General features: G+C 39.2%; 1 protein-coding gene across 1 annotated transcript; it reads right to left on the reverse strand.

The window, feature by feature from the left end:
- Positions 4,289–5,269, reverse strand: LOC107607490 (putative sodium-coupled neutral amino acid transporter 10). Its single transcript, XM_021106758.1, has 2 exons — positions 4,825–5,269; positions 4,289–4,437 (listed from the first exon to the last, which is right to left on the reverse strand). Exons 1-2 carry the CDS (start codon positions 5,252–5,254, stop codon positions 4,358–4,360), a joined length of 510 nt encoding a protein of 169 aa, XP_020962417.1. The 5' UTR covers positions 5,255–5,269; the 3' UTR covers positions 4,289–4,357.

The raw sequence follows: 13,975 nt of genomic DNA on the forward strand, positions 1-13,975 counted from the left end.
AACTATACTAAATTTTTATTATTTTTTAATATGATTAAAATTAAACTAGATTTTTTATATATAAATGAAGCAACACTTACATTTACTCTATTATTACGTATATAAAAAGTATATTTGAATTATACAAAACTAAAGATTTGACGTATATATATATTGGATTTTTAGCACGGAATTTTAATTTTTAATTTAATATAATTTTATTTAAAAAAATTAATTTAAAATTATTTTTTAATTCAGTTCAATTTCAATTACTATGATTAGATTCATTCTAAATTTAAAATTAAAAGGAATTGCAGTTATTTTTTTAAACACTAAGTCTCGTGAATTGTAACCAAAGTTGCGATAATTGGACCGGTTATCGAACCGGTTGAGTAACTGATTCAATAGTTTAATGGTTCAATTGGGGTTGAATTGGTTTAATTAAATATAGAAAAATTATAAAAAATTCAATACATAATTTTAAAAATTTAAATTCAATAATTTCTAAACTAGCCAACGAGTAATAGCTCAAATGGCATAGTCTTCCCATACTCAATTAAGAGGTTGCGGGTTCGAGTCTCCTATCTTTGGTAAAAAAAATAATAATTCTAAACTAATAAAATTTAAAATTTAACAATTTTACAAAATAAATTATCTATAATTTATCATTAAAAGGTCATAAACAACTTCAAATATCAAATTTTATAACTAAAGAAGATCAAAACACACATAAATGACAAACACAATATATTTTGCAACCAAAAGAAACATTGAACAAACATTATGCTGTGATTGTTGATTATTTTGTGGCTGTTCCATCTAAATTCAAAATGACAGAAATCCAAAATCTAAAATCCAGACAAATATATCAATTCATACGACATTCAACATAATTAAATTCAGCAATTCATCCAGTTAATTCACCAAAACTCAATATAGCCGAATTCAACAGAGCAGAATTAAATTTATATAGCAAAATTCAAAATACCAAAATTCAAATAAAAATTCAACAGAGTAGAATTTTAATTTATATAGCAAAATTCTAAAATTGAACTTAGAAGAACTCAGAAGAACTCAATAGAATAAGAATTCAGAAGAACTCTGCATCTGAATTTGTGAACTCGAATCTGGCCTATATTCTTCATTGAATAAAGACTTAATTGAAAAAATAAAAACCCATGAACTCAAATCTGTCCAATTTATACAGTTTTGTCACCAACACCAAATACACAAAATTAATTGAAAAAAAAAAAAAACAGTGAAGCACTCACCGCGAGAGAGGCGGAGAACACAAAAGGTCTGAGCCAGACGATGACCAACGCTTCAGTGACGACGACAAGCAGACAATGACCACGACGACGCTAAGCTGACGACCAGACGACGCCAACGCTTCGGTGATGGTGCCACTTCGACCCTCGAGAGCTGCCTCGATCCGCGACGGTGAGCTTCACTCTGGCGTTTGGTGGAGGTGATGGTGGCATTTGTGTGGAAGAAGGTTGAAGAGAAATTTAGGGTTGGGGTGAATACTCCTCTTCGAAGAGGAAACCCAAGAAAGTGGCTCCAGCAACGTTCTTTTTACCTCAGCCCATTTTTTCCCTTCTTTTTTTTTACCCAGCGCCAAAACGACGCCGTTTTGTGGCTTGGGGGAAAACCGGGACTCGCTGAAACCCTGCCGGTTCAGTCGATTCACCGATTAACTGTCGGTTTGATCGGTTTTTTTCCGATTTTTTGTAGGGTGGTTTTATAGGTGAACCGGATTGGCTATCTGACCGGTTTCCAGTTAACCCAGTTGAACCAGCCGGTCCGGTCTAATTTTCAGAACCTTGATTGTAACCGTTACGAGGGTTATCCGAAACGTTGATTTGGGCTTGAACGTGAGGTCCAGATCCCTTTGTGTGGCTGTGTCTGAGTTGATATGCCGAGGTGCCACCTATTCAAGTTTCTCTTGAGGAGCACTACAAGAAATTACTGGAATAGCGAACGATTTGGCGACCAATTTGGCGACCGATTTAGCGACTAATTCTGGTGGTCGCTAAAACCTTGGTCGCTAATCAGAAAATAGCGACTAACTTCGGTCTCTAACCATTAGCGACCGATTTTAGCGACCGATTTTTGAGCAAGGCCACCAAGCCCTCACCAAAGAGTATCGGTCGCTAAATGGTGACCAAATTTTCCGTCGCTAAATCGGTCGCCAATAGCTGATTTGAAAATCTAAAATAGGTCACTAAATTGGTCGCTAACTCTTGAACTAAAAATCTAAATCGGTCACTAAATCGGTCGTTGTTCTTGATTTTAATTATAATTTTTTACTAATTTCACATTTACCACCATTAAAACTTAATTTTCAGATTTGTTTATGTGCATAATAACATAATAAAGTAAGTTTCTAATTAGGAGTAGGACCATCTTGAAATGCAGGGGTAACTCAATCTGTCACTCCAATAAAAATAATATATCAACAAAAAATTGAAAATACAAAAATTAATTTATCCAAACAAAATAGTACTAAATTGGTATCCCCATCAAGTTCGAAGCTTAAAACTCATGTTTGTGAAATGTACGATTAGAATACAAGTATAATACTATAATGTAACTTTGTTCATAATGCCGATGTCTTTGATTCGCTTAGGATGTAGGTATGATGTCCTTGTGAGCATGGCAATCTACTTGATCAAATTCATACTGAAATCCCAGAGTTTCTTAGCCAAATTAGCATCAGTTCCGTGGGAGATGATTTTGGACATATTGCTATCAGAGAAGTATTTGCCACTAACTCCCTACATAGCAGGCGAAATCTCATATTCAACATGATGAATGTTTCAACTATCTTGTATGCTAAATAACCATATATATGATGTCATGTGTCATACCTGCTGGACAATTTTAAGCACAAGTCTCCCAATTGCATTAACTATACCTGCATGAACCAAAAAATTGGATGGAAAATGAACCAACAACATACTTTATGAGTTTATGAAATAGTAGAATGTGGTAGTAGTTACCATTGGCCACACCCATATGACGAAAAAGGTTGGTGGCAATGGTTCCCGAATGAAGAGAATTCGCAGTAATATCAGCCCTATCTTCCTAATCATGATTCAGGAAGCAAGAATTAACATTATAGAGTGATAGCATAAGAGAGTAAAAAAGTAACTAACTTTCCATTCATTTAAGTTTTAATGGTGGTAAATGAATCCACTATGATAAAATATTCAGAATCACTTTTCTAATAAATAGCCAAAATTATATGTGGATAGAAGAAACATGGAAATCCTGAAATTACTACTTGATACTTTTTCAATTGGTTATCTAGTGAATCCTTATGTCCAATATCAATCGTTATACTAAATCCACTCACTACACTAACCAAGTAAACTCACATAACCACATAAGAGGGAAATCTGATTTGCAATGTAATCTCATCAAATCAAGATCTACTGGTTGGTGTTTGTAACATCATCGAATCCATCTTTGGATGGAAGAGCTTATAATCCTTTATGACTTGGAATAAGGGATGAAAAATTAGAAACTTAATTAAAAAAAAAGCAGCACTGATGTATAATTAAATTATTTTTTTAACTTTGACAAACCAAAATAACAAACTTTTTTTTGAAAGATCAATACTACTACTCTGTTCTATTATTGAAAGGTGAATTATACAATTCAGATCCAATTTTATAGATATTTCCAAACAATCACAAGTTGAGCAACAGAATTTGAAAAGCTAAGTACTATATTAAAATAAACAGAATTTGAAAACAATGTTCTATAGCACACAAACTTAAGCCTGAAAACAGTAAGAGCATACCCCATATACAGATTGTTCGACATAACCAGCTGCAATGAGATTCCAGGCAAACCAAATCGTCCTGCAAAATGAATGCAACAGCAAAATAACTTCATAGAGTTAAAAAATTTAAAATAAATAAATCGGATGCAGGCTATGTATAGCCCTTGTATGAAAACTAGAAGCAAGCTCTCGTTCCCAACAGATTAGGTTCTTCAAGAAGTTATAATTTTCTATCATAAAATAGGTATTTTAGAAACATGAACAAACTAAAGCTACTAACAAACAAACAAGGGAGAAAGCTGAGTCATCTTAAGCTTTAATGCAAATCTAATTTTGCCATTACTCTTCCAACAAACACTTTGACAAGTAATTTGATGGCAAAGAACAGCCCTTGTAGCAATAACATGTTATCAATTATATGCATGTAACTGTAGTGGTAAAAACAAGAACTTGTGCAAAAAAGTCTAAGAATTTCCAGTGTTCTCGATAAATCTTCCTTGGACTAAAGCTCTCACCGATTCACCTAAAGCTTTTCAGTGGAAGAAATATAGCTAGTGTTGTAAATAGGACAATAAATGTCCTCCCAGTTCACCAGTGTGCACTAAACCATCCTTCTAGGATACCAGAATGATGTTCTCCACTTGCAGATGTTCCAGAAAGCACATCACCTGCAATATCACCAATTCAAAATTGAATTAGTTAGAAAGCCTTATATCTGTTGCCTCCAAAAACTCATACGTGAAACCTAAGCCTATAACAGAAACTAACATCAAAACAACAATGACAGAAAAATAATTAACCATAGCCAGTTCCACTAGGTGCAATCAACTATATACATCTGAAAACATCATACCATCCTATGTATCAACAACAAAAAAGCCTTATCTCACTAACCACTAGGTGAGGTCAGCTAAATAGATCAAACGACACCATAATTCTTGGTCATAGAACACATACGTATTTAGCTCCTTTATACTTGAATCCTTTTAGTAACACAATCATATATTTTAATGAACCCAAATAACAAAATCAATTAAGGAAAGGGCATAGCATACCAATTATGATCATGTAAACAATGAGCACACCAATGTTATTGATTATGACACATAGCTGCACAAGTGCTTTCCCATATTTCCCAAATGAATCCCCCATGAGGCCACCATAGGAAACAACTTTTCCTGCCCTGGTGAACCTGATCAAGAACTCAATTGACTTCTCAATCAACAAAGCCATGAAGACTATGAAGGCGAGGCCAGGCAACATCCCCAACTCCCTTAAGGTTGCAAGCAAGGCCATGATCCCAGCACCAATGATTGTTGTTGACAAGTTGAAAAACTGCTCCCGAGAATGAAGCTCCATTGAAATCATCAAACCAGCATCACTCTCTTGAGTCTTAGGCAATAAGGGAGCATTCTCACTAACTGTTGCCTTGTTCTTCCTTGACTTCTTTCTCTCAGTCTTAGGTGTGGTGCTCACAATCATCATTTTCAGGTTCAAATTATTAAAGGTTTTGGAAAGTTTAAATCCAAAGAAGCTTCAGCTTTGTAACTCTGTAAAGAATAAAAAAAGGTTAAACAAATAAGAGTTTTACAACTTGATCTGTTAGGAACGAGAGCGAGGTAGGTAAGAGAAGAAGGGAAGAGGTAAACGAGAATGTGAGGGCGCGGTAGTATTAGCATCACTTAATTAACTCTACTGTTAGTGTGTATGAATGAGTCAGCAGTTATTTCAGCAACCCTTTAATCCCTTCTCCATGAGTGGACTTGATCTGTTAGGAACGAGAGCGAGGTAGGTAAGAGAAGAAGGGAAGAGGTAAACGAGAATGTGAGGGCGCGGTAGTATTAGCATCACTTAATTAACTCTACTGTTAGTGTGTATGAATGAGTCAGCAGTTATTTCAGCAACCCTTTAATCCCTTCTCCATGAAAGGACTGAAAGAAGCCCCTTCATTTTCTTTCCCTCTGTTTCATCATCTGCTCATAGCTTCCAAGTGATATATTCTCCATGAGTGCAAACAGATTTTGAGATGAATTAAATTAAAACTTTGAAAAAAGTTTTGCAATTTTTTTGAAAAGAAAACAAAAGACTTAAAGAAAATTAAAAAGTATCTAATCTAAGCAACAAGATAATCCGGTAGTTTGTCAAATCTGAACAATTCCCGGCAACGGCGCCAAAAACTTGGTGCACGAAATTAGCTCCGTAGAATTTGCACAGATAGACTGGCAAGTATACCGGATCGTCCAAGTAATACATCAGGTGAGTGAGGATCGATCCCACGGAGATTGTTGGTTTGAGCAAGCAATGGTTACCTTGCAGATCTTAGTCAGGCGGATAGAAATTATAGTTGTCACAGAAAATGCATAAAACATAATAAATAAATAAAAAGTTACTAGATAGACGAGAAACCAATGGTATGAGAATGGTTGAGGCTTCGGAGATGCTTTGTCTTTCTGGATTAACTTTTCTTGCTGTTTACTTCAATAACTTTCTAATTCCTTCAATGGCAGCCGTAAGTGATTAACTCATGTCCTCTCATCAAATTAATCTCCTCCACTACAGCAATCCACCACATTGAGATGACTCATGTCCTCTCATCAAGCCACCTCTAGGTTTCTCACTGTAGCAAAAATGAAGCTCTAAGCAATCCACTCCTCTTCACAGTCCTACTCAAGGTGCCACAGATAAGGCAGATCTTCCGGATCAGAAAGTGTTGCTTCTTTGACTCTAGTCTTACGCCACAGAGACTTCACTTACCCACGGTCAACGGGATTTCATGTCACGTATCCAAAGTTGCCCAGGTACTCTATTGGAATCCGCAATACAATCTCTAGCTTTGGTTCAACGCTATCCGGGTCAGGACTCACACGGAACCTATGTAGAACAAGGGTGATTGTCATGGGTCACCCTTAATTCATGAGATGAAGAACGAGAATGCATAAGAGAATAAAATTAGACATATCAAACTAGAACAGTAATATTATTAATCCATAAAACTCAGCAGAGCTCCTAACCTTAACCTTAGGAGGTTAGTGACTCATAATATTTGAAAATACAAAATGGGGGAGGAAGAAGATTGGTGGAACCCCTAAACAAGGGTGATCTTCTCCTATATATACTAATCTGCTAACTAAGAATTACAAAATTAAGATAAACTAGTCTTGTAGTGCGAAATCTACTTCTGGGGCCCACTTGGTGAGTATTTGGGCTGAGCTTTAAGTGTCTCTACGAGCTAGTACCCCTTAGGGGCGTTGAACGCTGGCTAGGGACTCCCTTTTGGGCGTTGGACGCCGGCTGCTCCCCTGTGGGCACTGGACGCCAGGAATGAGACTGGTGGTTGGCGTTGAACGCCAGTTTTGGGCCTTCATTTCCAAAGCAAAGTATGAACTATTATATAATTTTGGAAAGCTCTGAATATTAGCTTTCCATAGCTATTGAGAGCACGCCATTTGGACTTCTGCAGCTCCAGAAAAGCTCCTTTGAGTGCACGGAGGTCAGATCCTGATAGCATCTGCAATCCTTTCTTTTTCTCTGAATCAGACTTTTGCTCAAGCTTCTCAATTTCAGCCAAAAAATACCTGAAATCAACATAAAATACGCAAACTCAAAGTAGAATCCAAAAATGTGAATTTTGCACTAAAACCTATGAAAACTTAATAAAACTTAAACAAAACATAACGAAAACTATATGAAAATGATGCCAAAAAGCGTATAAAATATCCGCTCATCACTGTTTCTTTAAGCTTTCCTCCATGTTTGCCCCTATACTCATTGTTTTGTTGGGGGTGGTCTTCGATTTGTATCTCCTCCGTTTTGCCTTCTGGTTGGGGTCGTAGTTCTTCTTGAGTTCGAACTCCTCCTAACTCGATTGTGTTAACTTCTTTGCCTTCCGAGTTGCCTTTCAAACTAAGGCTCTCGTTATAGCATTTTCTTGCTAGCCTTTGATCTCTTTTAATGGTGGCAATTCCTTAAGCTGTGAGAAATTTCATGCAAAGATGTGGAGTGAAAACGACAACTGCAAGTCGATTCAAGGTTGTCCGACTGATGCCTAGGCATCTTAGGCTAGTTTCACAAGCCTTTTTCATTAGTTTTCATTTGGTTTCATGCACTTTCTTAGGCAATAAGTAAGCTTTGGATGAGAATTGTATGCATATCTTGATTCAATCAAACATGGTTAATTATGTGAATTTTCATGAGATTTATGCAAGATTTACTTGAATGCTATGAATGATGCAAAATCTTGTGATTATGGCAAGGCTTTAATGCATTTGTTTGGTTGATGAAAGGTAAAGAGAAGTAGAGGAAGAACAAGGAAGAAGTAGAGAAAACAACATTGGTGGCAAAGTTGGTGGCACCAATGTTACTTCAAACGTTGCCTGTAGGAAAAAGGAAGCAACATTGGTGGGAAAGTTGGTGCTACTAACGTTGCCTCAAACATTGCTTGTAGGAGAAAGAACCAACGTTGGTGGAAAAGTTGGTGCCACCAACGTTGCCTCAAACGTTGCTTAAGGAGGAGGTTGAGCAACGTTGGTGGCCTAGTTTGGCTCACCAATGTTGCCACAAATGTTCTAAGCATGAGAAGCAACGTTGGTGGCCCAAAATGGCTCACCAACGTTGCTAGCAATGTTGCCACAAGAAGAGGTGCAACATTGGTGGCCTAGTTTGGCTCACCAATGTTGTCACCAACACTCCAAAGCCTAGCATGCAACGTTGGTGGCCCAGGGGTGGCTCACCAACGTTGCTAGCAATGTTGCAACAAAAAATGGTGCCCAACATTGGTAGGAACATTGGCAAAACAACATTACCACCAATATGTTCGACAAAATTTTAAATTGAGGTTGGAAAATTTTGATGCGACGTGTACGCGTGAAAGTGGAAAAATGGCAAGTCTCACGCACGCGTGGGCGACGCACACGCGCAAAATGGCAAAAAACCAGCTTTGACGCGTATGTGTGGGTGATGCGCACGCGTGACCAAGCGAACGTTGGTGCCATCAACGTTGAGCCCAACGTTAGTGGCAATGTTCAAAAGGGCTTTTCATGCAACGTTTATGGTACCGTTTGTATAACAAACGTTGCCCACCAACGCTAGTACCAACTTCAATTCAATGGCACCCATGCAAGCTTGTGAACGTTAGTTAACTAACGCCCATGCCAACGTCACTAAAAGCCACTCCTAACTAGCTTCAACAAAGGCAAAAGCCCACATCCAAAGACTGAAGATTGATTGGAAAAGTGTATCTATCCAATCTAGATCAGAAGGTATTTTAGATGACATGTTGAGTATTACTGAACAAGACATAAAGCTATCCCTATAATACAACAAAAGGAAATTTTCAACAAGTCAAAAATACGGACACAACAACACAAACATTCAAACAAGTCCGCAAGAGGTTGGATTATCCCCAACAAGGTAAAAGAACTTCATGATTTTTAAGCCCTCTTGTAAACTAAGTAGGCAAACCACGTTGCAAAAGATGAAAATGGTACTATTTTCGTAGAGCAAAACGATATTATTTGGGGACAACATAGAACAAAACCCCACATTTAAACACACAAATTTACAGCAAGAAGGAACAAATTTTCAAAACATAAGAGAAAGAATGCAGAATCACCAAACAACTATGAAGGAATATCAACAAAAAATCATTGCCATTTTTTCACACAACCATCGACACAGATGGTGCCAGAAACACATTATCCAATAAACATACAAGGATGCAGAAAATAGAGTAAAGTACCATTTCTACCCATGGAAGTTGAAAACGCTGACAAATCTACCCACTAAAGAAATAAACTACCAAATGTAACCATCAATCTTGACATCCGTGGGACAAAACTAACCAAACCTTATTCCGGCGTTGACTCCGTTAGTAACGCTACGTACGTGGCATTTCACGGCGTGACATAGCTTGGGAGGCTTCACATGTGGAAATTATAATTACAATTATCTAAAAATATAATTGGATTTCAAAATTTTAATTTTTTTTAAAAAAGGGAAATTAGAATTGAACAGTTATCAAAGGTACACCTCTTCGCGCGTTTCACAGAACAGAGAGTAGAGCCCTAAGAATAAACTGTTCATCTTCTCCACTCACAGAAAATCTTCGTTGCTGACGATAATCTCCGTGTTGAAGAGAGGGTGCTTGTTTGTGTGGATCGTGTCAGCTGTTGGAGTTGCATGGTGTCATCCATAGATAAGTACTAACCTTTGATCTCTCTGTCATGTTTTTCTGGATTTTCGGTTCATGGTTGTGGATTTAAGTTTTTTATTAGGGTGTCTTTGTAGTGGCTATGATGTGGTTGTGAATTGGTTTTGTTTTCTATATATGTGTGTTTGCAGATGGTAACTATCCACATTACGTTAGTCATTAGTCACAGAGGAAAATTTGAAAAGGGTGATGATGGGAAACTGGCATATGTTGGGGTGAGAAAATAGAGATTGAACGAGTGAATGTAGATACACCTTAACAGATTCTTCATGAATGACTTAGTAAAGGACATAGGGTACACCGATGTGAGCGAGCTTTATTGGCTTGAATCTGGGAAGGAGTTGGATGGTGGGTTGAGGTTGCTTAGACTAGACATGGATGTGGTGACTATGTACGAAGCAGCCATTGCTAATGGGAGGAGAGTTGAGGTGTTCAATGAGCATCCAGTTAACCTTCCTGAGTTCGTAGAAGAAAATAATGAACCTGTTCACACCCTGGGTCGAGATGTCCAACCCGGGATGATTAACGACAAAGCGACCGACCTGTCCAAGTCCGGAATCCCTGATCTCTTCTTAAAGAGGTCGGCCAAATCGACAATAGAGGCCCAAAGAAGGCCCAAATAAAGGAACTCGACCCAAATCCAAAGGCTACCCAGGCCTAGAAGGATAAGGGCGGTTCCCTTAAAGATAAAGATGACTTCACTCAAAGATAAGATAAGATAACTATCTTATCTCCAGAAAGGTCATTCCACACTATTATAAATATACTGGAGCACCCAGGTATAACTCATACTCTGATTCTACTAAAAACCTGCTCAATACCCTTGCTAACTTAAGCATCAGAGTCCCTTGCAGGTACCACCACCCTCCGGTGACGAAGGATCAGCACCACCCACAAGTCGGACACATCAGCGCCGACCAGCACAAAAGATCTCGTCCGAGATCGATCTACAATTTCAGGTAACCCTCGGAATATTGGCGCCGTTGCTGGGGAACCTGGAAGTCATTCCATCATCATGGCGGACAACCTTGATAACGATCACAACTCTTATTTGGAAAACAGAACGCCACATAAAAATGCGGAGGTTACATTAGATGATACGTCTCAACCAAACAAAGAAAAAAGCTCCCCAAACACGGGAGCTATGGAGGCACTTCAGGACCGCCTGAAACAACTTGAAAAAGAGGTCGAATATCAGCGAGAAGCCGAGAGAGACCTACGAAAGGAAGCTAGGTGACGCCGCGAATTAGAGGACAAGCTCCTAAAGCTTGAAGCCAATCTCAAAGCTAAAACTACTCGATCCAGCCACGAAGATAGCTCTCACAAAGACCAAGACCCATTCACTAAAGAGATCATGAAGGCTAAAATTCCAAAAGACTTCAAACCACCCGACATGACTTTATACGATGGCATATCAGATCCCAGCCATCATCTCAGCAACTTCAGAAATAGAATGTATCTCACCGATGCCTCAGATGCAACTCGGTGTAAAGCCTTCCCGACTACCTTGACGAAAATAGCAATTAAATGGTTCGACAATCTACCTCCCAGGTCCATCTCAAGCTTTGACGACCTAGCCAAAAAGTTTCTAGCCAGATTCTCCATCCAGAAGGATAAAGCTAAACACGCCCCAAGTCTACTAGGGATCAAACAAGGAGATCGGGAAAAGTCTTCGTAGCTACATGGAAAGATTCAACAAGGCATGTTTGGACATACAAAATCTTCCAACAGAAGCAGCTATTATGGGTCTCATCAATGGCCTATAAGAGGGACCTTTTAGTCACTCCATATCGAAAAAATATCCCACATCTCTAAATGAAGTGCAAGAACGAGCAGAGAAATACATCAACATGGAGAAAAACTCTCGAATAGGAGAGACCTCAAAACCCGAATTTTCTTACTCCTCCCGAGATAAGGATAAAGAATCCAAGAAAAAAGAAGATCAACATGGATAAAAGATCAAGAAGTATCACAATTACACCCCTCTTCGGGTATCTCTTGTAGACATTTATCGAGAAGTATGTCACACTGAAAAAATACCTCCACATCGCCCACTCAAAAGCAAGAAAGGAGGAGGAAATCAGACAGAGTACTGCGAATACCATAGAATCTACGGACATCCCACCAACGAGTGCTTTGATTTAAAGAATATCATAGAAAAATTGGTAAGAGAGGGAAGACTAGATCGGTATTTAGCCAACAAATCAGATGAGCCAAGAAAAAGAAGAAGGGACGAAGAGGTCGGACGAACTGAACGACCACCTCGAACCCCGGAGAGACATGTCCAAATGATACATGGAGGATTTGCAGGAGGAGGAATCTCCAAATCATCTCGCAAAAGACATCTGAAGAAAGTATATCATGTCGAAGGAGGAGAAGGAGCACCCGAACTCCCCACTATCACCTTCACCAAAGAGGACGCAGCTGGCGTCATCTCAGGACATGACGATCCCATGGTCATCACTATCATACTAGCCAACGCCAATCTCTATCGCACGTTGGTGGACCAGGGAAGCTCGGCTGACATACTGTTTAAAACCGCCTTCGACAAACTCGGCCTAGAGGAAAAAGAGTTCAGAGCATATCCAAACAGCCTATTCGGGCTGGGAGACACTCCGATCCAACCACTTGAATACATCTCCTTGCACACCACCTTTGGAAAAGGAAATCGGTTAAGAACACTCAACATAGACTACATCGTGGTCGACGTGACTACAGCCTACAATGCCCTGATAGGTCGGACAACGCTGAATCAACTCGGTGCAGTAGTCTCGACTCCACATCTATGCATGAAGTTCCCAACCACAGAAGGGATCGCTACAATAAGAGCAGACCAGAAGACAACGCGCCGCTGTTATAACGAAAGTCTGAACCTAAGGGGCAAAGGAGAAGAAATCCACACCATTGAACTCGGGAGAGTTCGAGGATAGGAAGAACTTCGTCCACAACCTGAAGGCGAAACAGAAAAAATTCAAATCGGAGATACTCCAGATAAAACAACCAATATTGGCACAATCCTAAAAAGAGACGAAAAGGAATCCCTCATACAGTTCTTACAAGACAATGTCGACCTCTTTGCGTGCAAGGCCGCAGATATGCCGGGCATAGACCCTAAGCTAATGTGCCACAAGTTAGCATTTTACCCAGGGTCTCGGCCAGTACAGCAGAGACATCAAAAGCTCAGACCAGAATGATCCCAAGCTGTGGAAGAGCAGGTACAAGCCTTACTGGAGGCAGAATTCATAAGAGAAGTCAAGTATCCACTTTGGCTAGCTAACGTCATCTTGGTGAAAAAATTAAATGGGAAGTGGCGAATGTGCACTGACTACACTGATCTCAACAAAGCCTGCCCAAAAGACCCTTATCCTCTCCCAAGTATCGACGCTCTGGTGGATGCCTCCTTCGGATACAAATACCTCTCATTTATGAACGCCTATTCAGGATACAATCAAATCCCAATGTACCCACCTGATCAAGAAAAAACCTCATTCTTAATCCCAAAGGCAAACTACTGCTACATCATCATGCCATTCGGACTCAAAAATACGGGAGCTACTTATCAAAGATTAATGAATAAAGTCTTCGCAGACCACATCGGGAAAGTTATGGAAGTCTATGTGGACGACATGTTAATAAAGACACAAAACGAAGAGTCGTTACTGTCCGACCTCACCCAAGTATTCGACACTATAAGAAGGCATGGCATGCGACTTAACCCTGCAAAATGCACCTTCGCAGTAGAAGCCGGCAAATTCTTAGGATTTATGCTCACACAAAGAGGAATCGAGGAAAATCCAGATAAATGTCAGGCTATACTCGACATGAAGAGTCCGACCTGTGTCAAAGAGGTACAACAGCTCAATGGAAAATTGACAGCCTTGTCCAGATTTCTAGCCAGGTCGGCAATAAGATCCCTACCCTTCTATGCCACTCTAAGGAAGGGAAAGATGTTTGAATGGACAATAGAGTGCGAGCAGGCCTTCCAGGACTTCAAAAGA

This window comes from Arachis ipaensis, chromosome B07 (genome assembly GCF_000816755.2).
Source record: "Arachis ipaensis cultivar K30076 chromosome B07, Araip1.1, whole genome shotgun sequence".
Lineage (NCBI taxonomy): Eukaryota > Viridiplantae > Streptophyta > Magnoliopsida > Fabales > Fabaceae > Arachis > Arachis ipaensis.